Source organism: Limanda limanda, chromosome 7 (genome assembly GCF_963576545.1).
Source record: "Limanda limanda chromosome 7, fLimLim1.1, whole genome shotgun sequence".
In the NCBI taxonomy this organism is placed as follows: Eukaryota; Metazoa; Chordata; class Actinopteri; order Pleuronectiformes; family Pleuronectidae; genus Limanda; species Limanda limanda.
In genome coordinates this window covers 7051886-7074121 of record NC_083642.1, presented here as the reverse complement: position 1 = coordinate 7074121, position 22236 = coordinate 7051886, and the positions used below count along the sequence as shown (strand labels likewise).

Genomic DNA, 22236 nt, shown 5'->3' with positions numbered 1-22236 from the left:
ACTGATCCTTTACTTATTCCCCAGAAGGTCAGAGGTCACTTGGTTAATTAAGGGTCCAATCAGTCTTTAGATAAACTCATCTGAGCTTAATGTTTGCACTTTTTGAGGTCCAGCAGCTCTGCCTGGTACCCCTGAGCTTTTTGTGGACTCTGCTAATCTACCCACAGACAGGGGAGCAGGTTAACCCAGCTCAACAGCGCCAAGCTGGAACGGCCTTTTCATTCGCCGGACTTCAGTCAATGAAGAATGTCTGTAAGCTCTCGGCAAAGCAGAGAAATTACTCTAACTTGATGTATTGTACACAGGGCGGGGGTTCAGGGTGGGGGCGTCCTAAACCTCTCAAAGAGCAGCAGATTATGGGGAGCAAGTAATGTTTACGCTGCATGAGGAGGGCACTGTTTTCAATGGAGATACTGTATGTGTGTCCTCCTGCTGCTGCCACACACATCCAGGGCGATGAAAGCGTGGCTGAGCCAAGTAACCATGAAATCTCTGAGTGTGGATTTGGTTCAACACAAAGGATTCAACAGCTCAATTTAGCAGTAATTACACAGTTAAAACTTTGATGTTAAAAAACTTTGATGTATTCCCTGAGTGGACCTCGTTTGCACTGAGGGTTCTAAATTATTGCTGTAGTTCACATTGTAATGTTTAGCAGGTATACTATGCAATATTTTATCATGGTAATATTTGAGACAACATCGCTTTGTGTTTTCTAGCAGTTTTTATAACCAAAGTATTTTAAAAGTGTAAATAGTGTAAATAAACACAAATGCACAAATGCAATATTATAAGTGTGTAAAAGATTCCCATGAAGGTCACATTAGTCTTTTAAAAAACCGAAGAAACTAAATCAATTATAAAAACAGAAGCTCACTTTGTTAGAACAAATGCATGAAAAACTCTGAGTTCACTTAAATCTGCTTCAAAACATGTAAAAGCCACATTTTCCTAAAAAAGAGCACAAATGCAAAACTGAAACAGGAGCGTCTCACTGAAGAGTTTCGTCAAGATCGCCTCAAAACAATCCTTGAAATCTTCCCACCGAGCAACTTTATGAGGTTTAATAATATTATAAATCAAAGACACCAAGTAAAGAGTACTGGGAAAAAAACTAAAAGATACTAATTCATAGATTAAATCACAAAATAGAAAGGACACAGAAATGTTCAATCGCGGACCAGCAAGCCAGCGTCACAAAAAACCGCTCAAACACATTTCTAACGTCATCTCATAAAGACTACAACCTTCCTGAAAACAAACAGAGAAACTCACCAGAAGAGTCCTGTCGAAACGCAGCGTCTCACACAACGCTCTCTCTACTACTACAGCCAAACCTCAGCGCTCTGCTGTCCCTCGGACTGCCAGGGAATCAAAGCTCGGAAAAGATGTGAATGTAGCTGAGCAAATAGGATTAAAGATGGCTAAATCCAAATGGCTGGAAGCACAGCATGCATTAAAGAGGAATTCTCTCAGGAAAAGATAATCCCCATATACGCATTTTAACACACTCCACTCACTCCTGTGTTTTTTTTTACACACAGTCAAAGAAAACCCTTGATTGCCTGACTGTCCACACACGAGTGAATAACTATAAATACAGCTCCGCCCGCACCGGTCAGACCGCTGCAGTGACACATGCAACTTCTAATTCCAGAGGTGGAAACTTTACACATTACACTGTCATCGTTTTGACATCCTGATAATCCCACAAGCTGCCACATTCCCTCTCCTCCCCCACCACAAACCACCGCGGCTGTTCTTTGCTCACCTTCAGCACCTCCATCGGCACCTGGGCAGCAGGCGGCAAGCTGGCGGGCACGCTGACGTTGATGGCGGGGGTCTGGGCCGCCGTGGTTTGTGGGTACTGGGAAGCCTGTTGTCTCCGCTGCTCCCGCCGCTCCTGCTCCTGGAGCTGCTCCCGCATCAGCTGTTGCCGCAGCAGGATGCGCGATGTCATGGCCGAGGAGCTCAGCGGGGGCTTGGAGGAGCCGTGCTGCTCCGACGGGCTGCTGCCGGGACGAGAGAGATGCCAGATGAACGAGAGAGGGAGAGAGAGTGGTGGGATGTAAGGGAGGAGAGGAGAGGGGGGGTGATAGGATGAGTGAGGTGAGGAGAGGTGAAAAGAAAGAGTGGTGGCAGAGAGAGGGTAAGGGAAGGTCAGACGAGGAGGGAGAGGTCAAGCAAGAGAGACGAGAGAGGGGGATGATGAGCAGGAAAAAGTGGAGGAAGATGGAAAGAGGGCAGACGGAGTAAAAGGTTAACATGATGAAAGGAAAGTGGCTGATCAAAGGAAAATAACCACTGCAGAGACTATCGAAGAAAATGATTGAATTTCAGTCACATTTTAAGATTCCACCTTCTCAAATATGATCATTTGCTTCTTTTCTTTCTTTCATTTGTGATAAATATCAATAAAATATTCATCCCTAGGTTTTGGAACAGTAGACAAAAGGCAGCCGCTGCTTTTACAGCTTCTTCTTTACGCACATCACAGAGAGAGGAACATGTTTCATTACGACTCTGCTTCAAGTTTTCCCACTCTCTTTAAATTTAGACGGCCTCTCCCCCAGACAGAGCCCTGCGGTCCGAAAATAGAGAGACTCTGCTGAAGCAGAAGTTGTCGGGCCGGAGCCTTCGTCGAGTGAGTGATCCTTTTGATAAAACTCAGCAAAACGTCTCGCCAATCCAGCTGTGCAGTAATCGCACTAATTAGCCAGCGGAGAGTCAAACACAGCTTCGGTCTGCAGCCTTTTCCCCAACATACCATAATAACCCCCCCCCCCCTGCCTCTGCCTCCCCTCTGCACTGCATATAATCTCATTGTCTGACACCACACCCACTGAACTGTGCACAAGAGCAAACATTATAATACAATATATCATAAAACCACCATGTTCGGACCGTTATCCACAGTTGAATAAGCTTTTATGTGGTTGTTCCACTCGTTTGTGAGGAAAGAGGAGAAATAGTTCCTGAATAAATTAATGAACAAACAGGTTTTATGACTCTTTTTAGCTGGAGTTGAGTTTGTATTCACGATTCCTTCGTGTGAGTGACTTAACTGAACGGTTGTGCTCCTTTCATCAGAGACATTTCAAACACTTTCCGCCGTCAGAACCGAACCTTTTGATATTTCTCCTTTTCCCCTCCCCTTCACCACTGTGTGGAGTGTTTTTGAGTTTCAACAAAAGAGTAGTTTCATTTCCTTTTTTCTCGTCTCCGGTTCCGTAAATAAAAAAATTGAACTTCAGGCAACGTGAGCATAACTGTGATTAAACTAGAGCTGAAACAAGTGGCCGATTATTTTATTCGCAGGCAACAATTTTGATAACCCAGTTATGTCATGTTAGCTAAGTCATGTGTCATTTTTCAGCAGAAATTGAATAAGGAAATGTCTATGATTGAAACTGAATATGTGTCTGTTTTGTCCTCTTCATTACAAACAGGAATCTGAAATTGAAGTTGCAACTTGAAATGACTGATCAAGAAACAACAGTCAACAGATATAATCGCTGATTGTATTCCCATGCTAAACACAGGTGCTGATCTTTTTTAAATCTTGTATTACTTCCTAATTAGAACCTTATCATTTCAAATGTCACACTGTTGTATAACATGCTGGAGAAATACAGACTTCACATTGTACTGATTACTTCATGCACACAATGTCGAGACGTAGTAATTCATTAGATTCAGATTTTGGGGTTTGTCTTGGACACAAATTTAAAGTTCAAAAAATGTTTTGGGTTTATTTTAATCCACCCTCCATCTAACCTTCTATCCATCCAACCACCATCCATCCACCCCTCAATCCAGCCAACTCTCCATCTATCCATCCAGCCAGCCAGCCATCCATCCAACCACACATCCAACCACCAACTCATAAATCCATCCATCCTTCCTTTCTTTTGACAGAGTATATATTTGAATTCCTAAATACTTCAGTTCAAGATATTAGCACCATAGAGGGTAGACTTTAAGAGTGGGTCCACACACACTACATGCAGGCGAGGACACAGACACAGCGACTGACGTGTTAATTTAGTTTTCATGCCATTCCACTGCTGGACAGATGGTGGAGGCGAAGCAGCAACAAACAAAGCAATGGAGCAGTGAGGAAGAAGACTCCTATAAACATGGATGCAAACAATGCAGGTATTCTGGTGAGACTCACTGTATGTAAACATATCTTTTGTTTGTCTGCAGGGCAGCTATTAGCAGCATCCGCCACTAGCAACCTTCCCAGCATGCATTAGTCCAGTGGGAAGTGCACATTTGTGGGATGTTACATTTTATAGGGGTGGATGAAAGTGTAGTAATAAAATGTAGCCTAAAGATATTTCTGCCGTGTTCGCACACATATATCAATGTCCCTATTGATCTTTCTCTCACACTATTTTTTATGAATACATCTATTACTTCTTCCTCTCCGTGATACAAGCTTCTTTATCACTTGTATTCCCATTTTGGTTTCGTGACTCAAACTCAAAAGTTCAGCTTAACACGTTCATCCTCAAAAACAGTGTTATCTCTGCACAAGAAGCTTCTTTCACAGCTTTCTATCTGCTCCCCCCCTGTGAACTTTACACCAGAAAAACACACATCACTCCCAGGCGACGCCCCTGAGTCTAACAGGCCGACTTTTAATAGTTCTGGCAACAACTCGTCTGATCAAAACATCTTCACACTGTTCTGAACGTTCTCTACGAAAACATACGATCATTTTGATCTCAAACAAAACAACATCCTGAAGGTGCAGCAGCACTTCCAGGAATAAGAGACACTACACCAGAGTCAGCACGCCAGAGAAAAGACACATCGACTGTTTCGTGGGTTCTTGAAGTGGTTTTGTACCCTACCTCCCTACCTCCCTCCCTCCCTACACACCCAACCATCCACCCAGTTAGCTATTTGATGCTTCATGACGTCATGATTGACAGCTGGCTAGGGATGGGAATCGGCAGGGTCCTCCCGATACGATACTATCACGATACTTAGGTGGCGATACGATATATATTGCGATTTCTGTGGGTATTGCGATTCTGTATGTATTGCGATTCGATATTGCGATTTCCTGGGATTTCTTTTGGTTATTTATTTATTTTAAATACTGGACCATGGAAAAATGTTGAATCATTCCTTCAAATACAACACAGTCAAATTAACTTAGAGCTTTACCAGTTTTATTTCAAATATTAACATTAACTTAATGACTGCCGGGCAGCCAATAGAGAAAATAAATAAAAATGTGCCCTATTATTGTATAGCCCCTGTCAACTGCACACAAACTGACAGATAAAGAAATGTATGCCACTTAGGCTACTTTTAAACAATAAATAAAAGGTAAATTAAATAGAATGAATAAAAGTTTACTTAAAATATAAACTTTGAAATAAACAAGAAGTAGGCTATTGTTGTTTGCATGTAGGCGATGCAAAGCTAGTGCTTAGGTATGTTTAGATTCTTGTGCAAAAACAAGAGCTGGTCAACATGTTTTTTTTTTAAATATCGATTTGGGAGGCAGCGTATCGATTTAAAATCGTCATTCACAAGAATCGCGATTTGTAACTGAATCGATTTTTTCCCCCATCCCTACAGCTGGCTCATGATTGGTCGAGCGCCTGTATCGACAGGACCTAAGGCTCCATCCCCGACTTGACACAAGATGGCAACGTTCATATCCAGCACCAAGTTGGCTTGGTGATCTGTACACATACATTCCTATTTGCTGCAGAATGACTGTGTCTTTACAAACATTGAGATTAACACAACAGCTATCAGCTACTTCTATATATTAGTTGGGCTGAAATTAAAATGCAAACAAAACCTGAAAGATAAATGGAAGTCTCAACCACATCAAAGGGTCTGCACTGGAAGAGTTTTATTACGCTCGACTAATTACATGTTTCCAAACAGTGGAGAGAGATTTACAGCTGAGGTGTGCGGCGAGAGAGTTGTAGCACCTCATGATTTTCTTGTTCATAAATTCCTGATTAGCAGATGGACTTGTGTGTGTGTGTGTGTGTGTTAGTGTGTGTGTGTACAACTGACCAGAAACTCTCTACAAAGCAAAGATCAACTTCTCTTTCTTCTTTTCAACTGTTCCGTGGCATTTTGCCAAACAAACCACTGAAATACATAAAAAGCTCTTTTGTCCTTTTTAACTTTTCGCTGGTGTGTGTGTGTGTGTGTGTGTGTGTGTGTGTGTGTGTGTGTGTGTGTGTGTGTGTGTGTGTGTGTGTGTGTGTGTGTGATTGCGCACACCTCCTCTCACATTTGTGTATCTCAAAGAAAAAAACAAAACAATGGCTGCACAGTCTTGCAGAGCCCCACCCACCCAACTCATGATTCCTCTGAATCTCCATCGTACTCCGTGTTTTACGAGTGTTTGACGCAGGTTTTACCGACTGACGGTGTGACGGAGACTAAACCGAGATAATGAAATAGCTTTGCATTCTGAGAAAACAGCGAAGGCAAGTGAAAGTTCAGAGGAGCAACTCGGGTTCGATCGTGTGTCAAACCTGAGCTGATACAGGATCTGTCAGACCAGGGCCACCTGTGCCCCTGCAGGTAAATCAGATTGAACCTTTAGTGACCGATGAACAGCGCTACCTCATGGACAATAACGGTAAAACAACAACCTGATCTAAAGACTGATGGAAGACATGTTATTTGACTTTGCTCAAACTACTTTTCTGCTACAAAATAAACCCATTTGATGCCTTTTGTGATGTTTCAGATTCTTAGATTTTTAAGCTATCTACTTCTTACACATAAGCTCAATGCTTATTCCCCAATTTAACAAGTTATAACCAAAACTACTCAAAACTACACACTGCACAAGGAGAAGTCTGCTGAAGACCTATACACTTTACAACACACTGCTCTGTGCACACTGTCCTTCATGTACACATGTAATTGTAGTATTCTACACACACACACGCACACACACACACACACACACACACACACACACACACACACACACACACACACACACACACACACACACACACACACACACACACACACACACACACACACACACACACACACACACACACACACACACACACACACACACATAATTCAACTTATCCCTCAACACGTGCCAACAATATCACAGATGCTGAGGCTTCATACTCACAGACAGTCAAAGGAGCAGGGTCTGTACACTTGCACTCCTAAGGCCTCCATATTTGTTTGTTTTTTCTGAAGGTGCACCACCCGCCCTTGGAGAGCAGTGAAAGTCATGCCGGCGGTGCAGCGCTGAGAGAGTGTCAGAGGGGGGAGGCTCCAGGGCCTGGCCTGGAATCTCCAATCGCCACACAGTCCCAGGCCGAGGACCAGCCCCGTCCCGAGCAACAGAGGAGCAGAGCAGAGGGCAGGCGCCAACTGGAAACACACCGTTCATCAACACGACACTTTAAAACCTCACAGAGATACTGTTTCACTTCAGGACATGTGTTGCCACCTCAGAGTGGACACCCGGCAACCAGGTCTTCAACGCTGTCCAGTAAAAGCACAGGGTCTGAAAAGACACAGGGTCTGAAAAGAAGGCCAACTTTTCATGAGCTAAAGAAACCAGCCTGTTTTCAGATTTATGACAATGATAAGTTTTACCTTCACTCTGCAGAATGACGAATGAGCAGAGTTTGACACGAAAGGCTGTTTTCACATCCATCTTCTGAACGTGGGAAGTTTCTCTCTTCAGATTTATTTGTAAGGCAACATCGGCCTTGACTTAAACATTGCTTTCCTAACTTTGTAAAACAACATTTAAGAAATAGATAAAGATATAACTGTAGTTAAATTATATTTATCATTAGAATAATACATTTTTGTGCACCTCCTGCTACTGCCACTGCCATGGGACATGGACATGAAAACCATACTATGCAAATACAAATGTTAGGTTAGGTTAAAGTAAAGGTATTGTTAACTAGATATGAAATGATCCATCAGTATATGAGATAAATGTCCACAGCCTGAGGGTATCCATGTTTAAACTACAATTAAATGACTTTAAGCTTCTCGGCAAGTTGAGAAAATTCATCCATAAAAGAGGAGAGCTTTCATCCCTGGGGGACGACCATGGGAAAGGTATGGAGCACCTTTCCCACAGAGATGCCTCTATATATTGCCAGACAATGTTGAAACATGATAATTGTTCAAATGTGGATAAATCCGCACCCTTCAACACAATCTCTCCTCAAAGGCATTTATGTTGTTGCACTTATTTGTACATGCAATGAAGCAAACAGTGTCAGGAATAATGGAATTAGAAACTAGAGAACAAGAGGGAGAAGAGCAAACCCTTCTTGCTTTCCCACGTCCTCAGATCTGCCTGACATGGGAACACATTCGGTTTCTGAAGCTGCAGAAACTGTCAGACGAGACCACATTGCATCATTAGAAAGGTGCGAGGTGAGGAACGTCAAGTTCGACCATCAAACAGGTCGGAGCAAACCAGCGGCTTCGTTATGTCATGGATCGGAAGTTGAGTTGCTTCAAAGGTCAACATGCAACTACCAATTGGTGCCCATCCTGTCAAAACCCACAGAAGCTCACTGGTAATATTTCAGATTGTCTCCTTCCTGTCAGGAATCCAAAAGCAAAGACCAGCAAGCTGCACAGATTCAATTGGATGAAACCTCCAGCAGAGCAGCTGTGGCTCAGGAGCCGTCCACTAATTGGAAGGTCAGTGGATCGATTCCAGGCTCTTCCAATCTGCATGTCCTTGGGCAGGACACTGAACGAACAGATCGAGTACTCACCCTCAAGATGTCCTACTGTGCTGAGGCTTTAGTGTTGCTGCTCTGGATGAAAACGTACATTGACTCCCTCACTATCCATCAAACAAGTCCACATCTTGTTAGAGTGCTATCTTATATTGCAAAGCACCGCCCTGAACTCAGAGGTGAGACGAGTAACACAGGAAACAGTCAGCGTCAGTCCTGCCATGCCGGCTCTCCCTTCAACACAAACATGGAATCCAGCTCTGCGACTACCTCTGCTGCCGGCATGAGGGCGGAACAACAATGCAATTGTAAGGCAGAAAGTGGGCGTGCACGACGTCTTGTGAACATCACGTAGCTATAAAGGGAGAGTAGTGCAAGAGCGATGAGACGGGAAACCGTTAATGAGATCTCACGTTAAAAGGAAGCTGTGAAACCGAGCTGTTAAAACGCCGTCGTGCAAACCAGCTGCGTGTGATGATCAAACTGCATCCTCCAGTTTGTCTCCAGCCCGGTGCAGGTGTTCACAGAGCCGAGCGGGGGGGTCCAGACAGGCCGCACGACCTCGCTGCTGGAGCACAGCGCGCTGACCCGACATGACAGTGCACTCGTATGCTCGGACTCCCCCGCTGATCACACACACACACACACACACACACAAACACACACACACACACACACAGATAGAGAGTGCTGCAGCTGGCATCACCCCCCACAGTCAGTTACTAGCAAGAAACATCAGTGATAATGGGAAGCGTCTGTAATCTAGTGTCTGCACTGACATGATGACGATTTCGGAAAGTTCAACCATAGTTCAACCATGTAAACAACTGCAGGTATAAACTCTGTATTAACTCAAGTACGACCAGTTCAATTGACAAGAAAACAAAACCAGTGCAGCTTTTTGAACACAGATCATAAACCACAGGAAACCCAACATCCTGCAGCTGCGGAAAAAAGGGAAGAGCTTTTAACAGCATTTCCTAAAATCAAAGATGACACATTGATAAAGGCTACAGTCAAATGTTTTAATTTGAAAAGGACAGATCCGCCGGCAGTCCACACTACTCCAGAGTTCTAGAGCTGCAGCGGAGCCGTTTGGAAACCCTGCTGACCCTGCTCTAGTTTACAAGCTGGGATGTGTTGTAGTCTGGACGGGCAGAATCGATGACGTAGACACTCACAACCGTGTTGCTGTCCGGGTCTTTCCAGTGATGATGAAGCCTTCGCTGATTCGTCAGGCTTCTATCACATGACCGCCCCCCCAGCCGACATTAGCCCCGGCACCTAGTGTAGAATGCTGACCCTGTTGTCTTTGCAAACAGCTGTCGTGCAGCTAAACTCTGCATTTCACAACCCTACGACTTCTTGCGTGCGAAGGAGACAAGCTGTTAATGGGGCAATCTGCAACAAGGCCCGTGTCCAGTGGCGTTTTCAGCCCTGCATGGCACACACATGCCTTCTTGTTTATACTCATGATCCACTGCCTGGTGCGATGTGTTTTCAGGCATGTTTCATATGGAAGGGGATTAAATCCGATTCGGAACCAGAACGTTCCGTCGGAGAAAGATTTATTTCGTTTGAAAATCCCATTTTCTAAATAAAACATATTAGTGTTGAGCCTAAATATCCAAATGTAGAAGTCCACCACAACCATCAACCATCAGTGCTTAACTATGCTGCATTTTTCTACAAAAAATTCACTAATACACATTTCCTTCAAACAAACAGTGGAATAAATGCTGTAAAACCATCTTCCCTGCTAATTAGCACTGCTGCTGGAGCAAAACAAAGCAGGGTAAGCTGTTAAAGCATCCAAAGAGATAATCAGGGTCTTTGCTTGGTATTTCCAACCGGTAGCTAGCACCGGGTGAAATAACTTGAACTTGCTGGTTTACATTTCTATAATTAGGTGTTGTGCCCTCCATAATAACCTTTACTGGTGTTCAGCAGGACGGTGTGCTCCTGCTCCCTCTCTTCCCTCGGTGCTTCAACAAGGGGGAAGCAGAGCAACCAAGGACACTGATCCCAGGGGAAGGATTTCAATACGCTTTCCTGCAGCAGGTTGAGTGAGTCCATGGTTCTCAAGTTCATATCAATTACGTTGTAATGTTGAACAAACACAGAGAGAGCGGCTTTTCACGCAACTCGATTTCCCCTCGGAGGTGACGATTATAGTCAACAAGCCAAGGAACCCTTGGTGATGATTCACGGCGGGAAAATAATACTAATCCTTAATTTACAGCCCATGAGCAAATAAAAGAGAAAAGTTAATGTAACTGTCGTTTGTAGATGTGAGTTTAAGGAGAAGAGCTACGAGCTCCTTTTTCACGCAGACAGCAAACGCCAAAGTAGATTCACTTGATCTATTTGTACTACATGTTTCATAGGCCATAAAATGTTCACATCGATCCAGAACTTATCCTGCAGACTAATCCGTAAAGAAAATAATACTTAACGCCCTAAAAGACTAATGTTTGTTAACTGTTAAAAAAGGACTTGTGTAAATAGCAGGTGAGGGTGCAACCTGTTGAGGTGGCCCTCCCGGTGTTTTGCAGTTCCTACCGGTCACCAACAGAGGCTGACAGAGATCACAGACCGTCAGTGTTACAGCTCATGAAGCAGAACAATAATCCGAAGTTTCGGAGGGTTTTCTGAGGCAGAACAGCAAAAAAGACTCAGCAGATGAGGTTATGATGCAGCAAAGTGATGTTGACTGCAGGACAAGTTGCCCTTTAACTATTTTACTGCAGCTATAACACCTGCCTGTGTCATTTAGCCCTTTTGCTCTTTCTAAGATCTTGGATGAATCTCCTGGCATCTCAGTCTTGGATTCTTCGTGGGAACAAGCTGCTCCTAATACAAACTTTCACAACCGCCGGCCCCTGACTCAGCGATCTGTCTCACACAATTTGCAATATCATTCATGGAGAGGTTTCAAAATACGTATCATGTTTTATTTTAAAGTACAGGTTGATTTTCTTTCTGATACACTTGGTTCTCAGTGTCATATTCCAGATGGGGAAAGAGTAGGAGTGATTAAAATGTTCACACAGAGTTTGGTAAGTGTCTACCTCTGCATTAAAATAACTTTTAATATGAATATTCAGTTTTTTTGTTTTGATCTTCTGAAAGATTCTTGAACAGAACATCAATCACAAACAGAGGAAGTAGATTCATATAATTGCATCACGGACAGTCAAGCTGTATTTGCCGATGTGTGCTTGTATTCAAACATGTATTTTAAGGAATGAACCATGTAAAATAAATGTGTGCAATTATGTTAACATTTTATATAAAGACATATTCTACATGTTTGGTTGTAGTAATGTTTTCTTTTTGTTTATAATTAGGTTAAACTGTTAAATATCAAGACTTGATTCAATTTGATAAGAATTTATTAAATTAAATATTGGCCAATATATCAGTCTTTTCATATTTTCTACTCCCTAATATTCCTATAAGCATCAAGCCCTAAAAACAGATATCAGTGGGGCCCTGGTGTCCAGCTGTGGAAGCTTCCATCAGAGTGATGATTACAATATAGTCTTAAATTCATTGCACAGGTCTTTCTATTCATATGACAGTGAACTTTAATACTCCTATAAAGTTTAGGTCATATTTGATGGGAGTTATTGAAAAAAAAGCTGTTATATTATATTCACCAAAGTAAAACGTCTCATTTTAAGAATCGACATGGACGTCACCTCGTGAACTACAAGCACATCATAAGTCTTTAAGCCTCAGTATGACTGCAGCATAAATATTTATAGTGGATTTACATGTCAAGTATTCCTGCAAACAAAATGATCCCCCTCTAAGTCTCGGTTTCAGATATAACACATCCACTGCTAAATTTATCCAGCTTATTTACACTGCACAGACGACCGGCTTCACCGCCTGTCTCACGTCTATATTCGGCACAAAACGTCTGGCACATCGTCTGCACCCCCGCCTCAGAGCGCCGGCGAGACGATGCGCAGACAGAAAACAAATAGACCCGCGAAAGCCGACATCACATTCTGTCACACTTGAGATTTGAAATCGAGAAACAGCGGGTGGGAGCCGTGACGAGATATCACACAAGTCAGTAATCACTGGAGCTACTTATAACCACTGTGCGCAACAATGTCTCACAACACAGTCATTGTGACTATTATTACTGTGCTGGGTCATCCTCATGTGACGGGAAGAGGAAGTGGGACACCTTGGATTGACGCAACACAACTTCCACATTATTCCACAGGAAATTAAATAATCTGTGATTCTCCTGCTCCTTCAGTCACGCCGGCTCTGCCAGCGGCAACACAGCTCCGAGTCAGCCTGTGTGTATGTGACAGCGTAATGGCATTTCACTAATGAAGAAATTAGTTTAAAAAATGCACAACTGGGTTAAAGGTTGGGACTGCTGGACGTGACGGTTTCTGCTCCCCCCCGGCCTTGTGTTATTGGCTGAATTCAGAGGAAGGATCTGCAACAACATGTCGAGAAACCCGCGAGCGTGAAAAATAAAATAAGAGAGGAGTCAACCGAACATCTGCACTAAGAGCTCTGTGTGAGCACAGTGGTGCAGTGTCCTCCACACGTCTCAGCCTCACAATGAGGCCATGTATCACCACCTCTGACACATGCAGAACACTGATAATCCCACTGGATTCTGCTGAGGGATGTGTTGTCTTCAGCACGCAGGCACAGGGGTGAGTTTTTAAACGTGAATGCATTAGTCTGGGGTTCTACAGGGATTTTGAGGGTGAGACACAAACAGCTGGGACTATGGAAATAACCACGTCCGGATGAATAATAAAAGTCTGGTGCGTGTTCTGAAACCATTTTCCCTTCGCGATACCAATACCTGGCGGATAACGAGTACCAATACCATTGCATTAAACATTTTTTAATTAAATAACAACTTATATGACATATTTGAACAGCTGCTATATGCTACTAGTCATTGCTAGGCCACCTGGCTCAGGTTGAACTTATCTTATCTAGTTCGACAGTCATAACTTGGAACATAAATAAGCACCTCTAGGAATACACAACAATTACTTCCTGTAAATAGCTTGAAACTGAAAAGTGTTGCATCTGGTGCACATCACTTTTTCTTTTTTGCGGGACTTTCCAGCGTGATATAGTGCAAACAAAAAAGTGCTGACATTCTAGCTAGCTGTGGCTAACGCTCCACTCGCTGGGAATCACTTCTTCGCAGCATCTCTCAAAACAATACTTGGCAATTGGCAGAATAGAGCAACTGCTGTGAAGAAGAAGAAGAAGAAGAAGAAGAAGAAGAAGAAGAAGAAGAAGAAGAAGAAGAAGAAGAAGAAGAAGAAGAAGTGATTTCAGGAGAACGAAAGTTTTATCAACAGTAGGATGCGTTTCTAATGCTGGCATCAGTATCGGAATATCTCTAATTACAATTTGTTGTTTTATTTTTGGGCAGATCCAAGAACAAGATTAAGTTAGCACGGATCCAGGGCAGCTGCCCCCCCCCCCCTCTGGCTCCAAGTCCTCATTCTAAGCGAAGTTGGCTGGCTGCTTGCTGCAGCTTATTTACTTATTCTATTTAAGTGATACCGATATTTTATCAATAAGACAGTGGTATCACAATCCTCTCCTCAAATATTCTCCAACACAAAGCAAATAAGCATCACCCCCACCCCCCCACTCTTCCCTCTCCACAAAGCATTGATGTGCTGAACTCCTGAACCACGCAGAGAGATAACGGCACCTGGATTTAACACCGTGCACAAACAGACATATCAGACTCACTCACACTTCCAGAAAAAGGGGGTGAAAGGTCAGACCCAGACCCCCCCCCCCCGCAGACCTGACTCAGCTCCATGTTGATTGCTTGGAGAGGCCTCAATGTGCCAACGCTGAAAATAGCTTTCTAATAACTCTGAGTGCAGCAGAGAGTGTGTTTGTGTGTCCGGGTCCCGAGAGGCCAGAGGAAATATCAGCTATTGATTCATGTTTTCTGTGATAACAGCTTTGCTTTGTTGGGACTGAACAACATGCAGAATATAGAGATACCCTCAGATCCAAAATTAGGGCAAAACAACAGCGTCAATATCATTTCCATCAACAGCAATATAAGATTATGCACTTTGCAAACATATAAACACATTATTGATCGACATCAGATTCGTAAAGTGTCATTTTCTGAGATTAAAACCCTAAGCTTCACTCAACAGCAAAAAACCTGACATTAAACTTAAATTAAATAAAATGACATTTATCGAGATACTCATTGATATTGACTGATGGGAAAACTTGTATCTTGATTTGTTTTTGGTCTTTATTGCTCAGCCCTTTATTAGGCTTTTGATTTTATCCTCTGATGCAATAACAGGCTATTAATAATGATAATCCACTCAATTCAAAGTCAGATTCTGTCTCTTCTTCGGGATCTGTATCTGTTGTTTTGATTAATTTTAACTGAGATTATTATGATTGACAATAAATTTCCAAACTGCTCCACTTCTGTGTCAGAGTGATTTTTTTTTTTTTTTTTTTGAACTGACAATTCCAATTAATTCAAATTATTGTTTTAGGGTTAACATAGAATATTTAAAATTTGTTATTTGGGGTGGGTGGGGGGGGATCCAAGTTAAAAACAACACTCCCTTGGTGCTGCGGCTCTGAACCTGATCCGTGAGGCAGCATCTCGTCCACCTCTGACCTGTCTGCTCCTCCACCAGCTAATATTTGAAGTTGATGTTGACAAGACAACACCCAAGTGTTGCATAACTTCAAGTCAGCGGGAGAATCCCTGGAGCTGGGTCCCGGGTTCGAGGCTCCGGGGCCGGGGAGCAGCTCGTCCCACGTCCCCCGGGAGGACGAAACCCTCCGAGGACTAATTATCACCTAAACACCAAAACCGCTGCAGCGTGGGAAATAGCTGTCCCGGAGCCGGGGGACTGACCTGCTTCTCAGCGGCTGGCTCTTCAGCTCGTAGTAGGTCTTCGGTTCCTCCTGGAACTCCTCCGCCACCTCGAAGTCCGGGACGATCCCGGATTCCGCCTGCATGATGTCGGATGTCAGAGTTTCGGCGGAGAGGAGGACACGAACCCGGGCTGGAAGCTGTCTCTGTGCCGCGGTGCTTCGCTCCAGCACCGGACTCTCCTCTGTCCGGGACCCGGGGCTCTGTAGTCCCGCAAGGCGGAGAGACACAGCACCGCGGAGGGGCTGCCGGAGAGGAGCGCACTACAGTTCCCGGCGTGCACCGCGGCTGTCAGTGTCAGCGTGATTTTCATTGGTCGCAGCATCCGAGCGATTAAAGCAGTGAAAAAGTTTTAATTTCCTTCACTAATCAGTGTCAGCAGCTTTTTAAAGATAGAATAAAGTCTTATTTAATACATGTCCATTAGGATTTAGAGTTTTCCAAAGTTCTTTATATGATTTTTATTTTAATACCTCATACTGCGCCTCATTTTTTTATATATTATATATTACAAATATTAACATAAGTTTGTAATATCGTTATTTGAACACGTTTTTCGTTGGTTCACTTTGTTAAAGCACAAATATTAGATTATTACTATTAGACTAGTACATAATGTAATGAGAGGATAAAATCAACAAATTATTAATAATCACAATAAAGTTTATGTTTAAGCTGTGTTTTATCATTTTGAACCTTTTCATTTTGTCTATGTGCTGTTTTGAATGTCCCTGTACAGCACCCCTGTGTTTATAGATACAACTGCCATGTCTTACCTATGTGTTAAACGTCCATTGAAAGAAATACTATGAGCTAAAACCATTTACAAATTATTGATGATGTCATGATCAACAATAGCAATAACAACAACAGTAACACATGCATCTCTGTTAAGGTCAAATTAACAAACGCACCTACTCAAAAATCCAGGTCAAATCTGAACCAAAACAACACAAAATCCAAATATTGTCAATAGTCAATCTCCCATTTGTCTCATTGTCCCAAAATGTCCAGTGTGAAATCATTGAGATCCCGCACCCATTACTCTCAAATCACAACTAACCTGGAGACTGGGTCGACCCTCATGTCTGATTCCCTCCTTTGAAGACACTGACTTGACTTTGCTGCTCGTCTCCTCCTCAACTCTCTCACTCTCACCAACTTCCCCTCAGTGGGACTCCTATCTACCACGTGGGGGCAGTAGAGAGCTAAACAAAAGGGGAAATAGTCAGCCAGTGTTGTGTGCCCACAGGGGGCACCTTCCATTACAAGATGGAAATTCAAGTTCAATATTTGCATTCGTCTCATCCTGCTGAACTGGTTTAAAGTCTGCGTTTTACCAATGTAAATATCATGCAAATGTGCCTCTGCTGGAAAGCACAAACTTCAAAGACCATAAATAAAGCATTCAATTAAACCATGATCACTTAAAACAGACATAGCTGCAAGGAAACATTCTGCTTTTAAAGAACACCAATATTTGCACAACATTTCTATTCTTAGTCACAGTTGCTCAGAAACATATAAAAAAGCAGAGCTGGTTGCAGTCGGATCAGGAGGCATGATGCAGGACCTGCAGGGCTTCAAGTGTATTCACAGAAGACACAGTCTCACACACAGGCGACAAAGCAACACATTTTATTGTGGGGTGAATAAAGGTCGTGATTACCCAGGGCCCTCTGCTGAGTGAGGACCTGACAATGCCCTTTGTAATTCCTCAAGTGGGTATATTAAATACTGTCTTTGATACTTCTGATATAAAGTACACAGTATGTTTTGTATTGTTGAAACACAATTTGGGTAAAACAACGAAATATTTTTCTACAACACAGAAAACTGGATGTAACCGGTCCCAAAACCGATGCCAGATACTTTTACCTCACTTCATTATTTCCATTTTATGCCAAAAGATACAATGACTTCCCTGCGTTTTATTAGAGTGCAATAGTTCTTACACTAAAATTAAGATTATGCCAATAAATCATGAGATTAACATTTGAAATGAGGCTTTTATAGCCTGAAGAACAGTGTGTAAACAAGTTATAATTAGATAGATCCTCTTCAACCATCTAAACAAATAAAATACAAATACATGATACTGCATACACAGGCATTACAAATTATAATCCTGTTTCCTCAATTTAAAGTATCTATCTATCTATCTATCTATCTATCTATCTATCTATCTATCTATCTATCTATCTATCTATCTATCTATCTATCTATCTATCTATCTATCTATCTATCTATCTATCTATCTATCTATCTATCTATCTATCTATCTATCTATCTATCTATCTATCTATCTATCTATCTATCTGTCTATCTATCTATCTGTCTATCTATCTATCTATCCATCTTTCTTTCTATTCAATAAACTTATTTTTACGTGGGCAAACAGGCATTACAAATTATAATCCTGTTTCCTCAATTTAAAGAATCTATCTATCTATCTATCTATCTATCTATCTATCTATCTATCTATCTATCTATCTATCTATCTATCTATCTATCTATCTATCTATCTATCTATCTATCTATCTATCTATCTATCTATCTATCTATCTATCTATCTATCTATCTATCTATCTATCTATCTATCTATCTATCTATCTATCTATCTATCTGTCTATCTGTCTATCTGTCTATCTATCTATCTATCTATCTATCTATCTATCTATCTATCTATCTATCTATCTATCTATCTATCTATCTATCTATCTATCTATCTATCTATCTATCTATCTATCTATCTATCTATCTATCTATCTATCTATCTATCTATCTATCTATCTATCTATCTATCTATCTATCTATCTATCTATCTATCTATCTATCTATCTATCTATCTATCTATCTATCTATCTATCTATCTATCTATCCATCTATCTTTCTATTTAATAAACTTATTTTAACCTGGGCAAACAAGAATTTAAATATATTTTAAAATATTGGCATCATACCAAATCTTTGACAGGTGTAGTTATAACCACTAATCGGTGAGTCTGCTGACATGTACATATCGTACAATGCATGGCATTAAAGCTGCGGCCCACAATAGAATAACGTCCAGCATTGTGTTGACCACGTGCCAAGAGATAAAAGAACACATGGACATAATTACAACGTCTAACACATCATCGTTTACTCAGCATTGTAAAGTTTTAATAAACAGTGACAGCCAGTGCAAACATGACCGGCTCGTAACACTGAGCGTGACCTGAACTGTGGCACGACAGCAGCAGGGACGAGTTTCAGGTGTGAACACACAAGTCCTCTTTACTTCTGTCTACTCTCCTCATGTTTTAAGTCGCGGCTCATTCATGGGAGACAGATATGATCAGTGAGCTGCGGCCGTTTGCCACTTCCTTGTGCTCGAGTCAAAACATCCTGGTATACGAACCCAGGGTGTCTGCTATGCTTCCAGGAAACTCAGATTGACATATTGACAGTCACTGATCATACTGCAAACAAAACTCTATATATAGGCCTACTTGTCTCTGCCTATCATTTTATTACCGTTTTACATCCAGTAGTCCAAATAGAGTGAATAAGAGGGGATTATACTCCCCTCCTTGATCAGTCATCATAAAGTTTTTATTTGATCATAAAGTCCCAGCCTCTCAACTTGAAAAACTGAAAAAGGAAAACTGCGTGGTAAGACAGAACTTTACAAAAACACACATACAGTGATTTAAAACAGTTTGGGTTGTGAAACCAGACACACCATCTGTCCAGTATTTCATAGACATAGTTAAGAGGAAATTTGCAATTAATTCAGAGACAAACAACTTACAAATCTGATGAGTATCATTGTCTTGACTCAAAGTTGTAGTTTTGAAAAAGTACACAGTTGTTCTGCTCCCCATCGCAGTGTTTACTCATTTGTCCCAAACCTTTGCATCATGCTTACATCTGCAGGAGATCAAGTTATCTGTTGTTTTTCCAACTCCCTCCAGTTCTTATTACAATGATGTGTAGTGTGGGTGTATTTGCATAAAGCCTCCGCCAAACAGCATTTGACTAAGCCTTAATGGACACAGAGAGATAATTGCACACACAATCGATGATGCATAAAAACACAAAAACAACTTCCCATATTGCACAGTTCAGAGTATTGTGCATGCTGCAGTCCTGCTTGATGTATTTTTGTATTGAACTTTCTGTCTTTTAATATTTATATCTAACAACTCTGGAGCTCTTGAAGATATTTGCATCTATATACAAGAGATTTCAAAATAAAATGCTCCACAAATAAAAGAGCTACCGTCTTAAATTAACATCTATATTTGCTGACTACTGTCCTGTGTGGCGACATGTTTAAATTACTGGATTTAGTAGAAGTTTGATGTGCTAGTTATTACAGGGAAGCACATTCTTAGTATTACCCAAGTTCCCTGAGTGAATTCTGCCTGATGAGGGTAACGAGGGTAACGAGGGTAATGAGGGAATCCTATTCTTTTGTTTACTAGAGCGTTGTCCTGTAAGGAGGAGACTCACTGGACAGATGGTTATGGGGGATCTTAATGAGATATTTATTCATGTCTGATGTCAGAAAATACAAGACTTTGTGGGGGGGTTGTGGGGTGTGGTGGGAGGGCCTCTCTCCACTGATTGACAACATTATTCATTGTAGACCTTGTGAGGACATACAGTAGCAGCAGTGCGGACCAGACTTTAATCACAAAAGGCAGAATGTCAGTTTATCTCAATGTTAAATTAACGCTGGGTTTATTTGTGTGACTGAGTTTGACGCCTCCTGTTTATTTGCGTCAGTCTGTTTTGGAAAAATCGAGTAAAAGAGTAAAGTCAGCGATGAATATTTCAGGAGCAGCCACACTCCAGAGTATCACCTGTGAAACACACACCGCTAATCTGGTTACTGTGTCTTTTGATTTGAACTTTTCAGAATACCAACTTAGGTGCTGTTTTTTTTTAAGAATATAGGACAAGATGGTGAATATCCCTTGTATATATGTTTGAAGGACCTCTGCACAATTAAGTTACAAATGTCAATATAAAACATAAATATCAGTCCTGGGTGCATGTCCAGCATCTTGGGACCCGGTTGGGATCTCTCCTCCTCATCCATTGGCTGCAGTGTTCTAAAGTGGCATGGACAAAATAATTGTTGCCCTGGCAGCGAAGCTACATCGACCAAAGGGGTATTTATATTTTCTAAACGTATATTTGCCCGCCAGCAATGTGTTAACTTGAAATTATGTTGAATAGTCTGGATGTTTTCAGTGTATGTTCTACAGGTTGAGCTGTAAAGTCAATTAAATATGTTGGTATTCAAACAATACAGATATTTGAAGTGTCCTGTGACAGTTGAGTCCGACATGCTAAACACATCCGGCACATCAGCTCAGTTTCATGCGATATACATACAAATGTGTGTGGGAAAGAAAACCTTCGTGCAAACACAACACATCCGAGCAAGCTAAACGTACATAAAACCTGTTTCTCTTACAGGACGGCAATAGGATGTAAGAGTTTGTTAAGATAGAAACACAGTCTATTAGCCTCTGATACCAAACAGCTTAAAACTAGGATATTTGTTAATGCAAACATTATTTAAATGTTTTTTTTTTTTTATATTGTTGTATTTCAGTTGCCATCTTTTCCTGAATTTATTAATATTGTTCAGTGGTTAAGGTAATTATTGTCACATTTTACTTGCTGGGATTGATTCCTTCTTATTAATAATAATAGCAACTACTACTGCTACTAGTACTACTAGTACTACTACTACTAACAACAATAATCATAATTATAATTATTATTATTATTATAATAATTATAATTATAACATTTGTATGTTGTGTTTGATGTAATCTTAATGACATTGCAAAAGAAAGAAATCTGCCGTAGCCTATTTAGCATTTTACTTTAATATGGGTCCCGGAAACGTGGCTGTTGTCATGGTGACAACTAATGAGAAATCTAAATACTATAACCTGATGTCATGTGATACAATGAGACTTCCATAAATTAAATATAGTGCTCATGAATGTTTTAAAAATATTTGGGAGATGAAAAAAAAACAATATTGCATCCACAGATCATGATGTCTTTGCTTATAGCCAAATAACATGACCAAATAAAATAATGTGTGGACACAATGTAATTAAAGATTGTGTCATAATTCTACACCTAAACATTGGGCACAACAACAATTTTAAAGGAAAGTGAAGCATGCGGAACACAATCAGCCTTCAGGGCACCACTCTTGATTATTATGGGGTTTGAGTGTGAGGCTCGCCGGCCGGCAGCTGCTGGATGAGAGGGAGGGAGACAGGGAGGAGGCAAGGAGGGAGGAGTGAGGAGGAGGCAGGGAGGGAGGGAGGGGGGGATGCGGGGCTTGTTCACATAATAGCCGGCGGGTGAAGGCGTGGTGAGTGTGGCTGAATACGAGGCGAGAGAGTGAGTGAGTGTGTGTGTGTGAGAGAGAGAGAGAGAGAGAGAGAGAGAGAGAGAGAGAGAGAGAGAGAGAGAGAGAGAGAGAGAGAGAGAGAGAGAGAGAGAGAGAGAGAGAGAACCGGAGGATGA

At 41.6% G+C, this 22236-nt stretch overlaps 1 protein-coding gene across 7 annotated transcripts in view; it reads right to left on the bottom strand.

Moving 5' to 3' along the window:
• mitfb (melanocyte inducing transcription factor b) overlaps positions 1-15770 on the bottom strand; it is a 28745-nt gene extending 12975 nt beyond the window's left edge. For 2 of the 7 annotated variants that reach the window (XM_061074785.1, XM_061074790.1), the window contains exons 1-2: positions 15667-15770; positions 1772-2012 (exon numbers count right to left, since the gene is read on the bottom strand). In XM_061074785.1, coding sequence (XP_060930768.1) covers positions 1772-2012; positions 15667-15770 — 345 coding nt within the window. Of the gene's footprint in view, positions 1-1771; positions 2013-2450; positions 2478-4818; positions 4840-7150; positions 7201-8864; positions 8875-9467; positions 9519-10697; positions 10714-15662 lie in introns of those variants that run through there. The other 5 variants (XM_061074786.1, XM_061074788.1, XM_061074787.1 and 2 more) reach the window with 5 other exon arrangements.
• Between the last annotated feature and the right edge of the window lie 6466 nt (positions 15771-22236).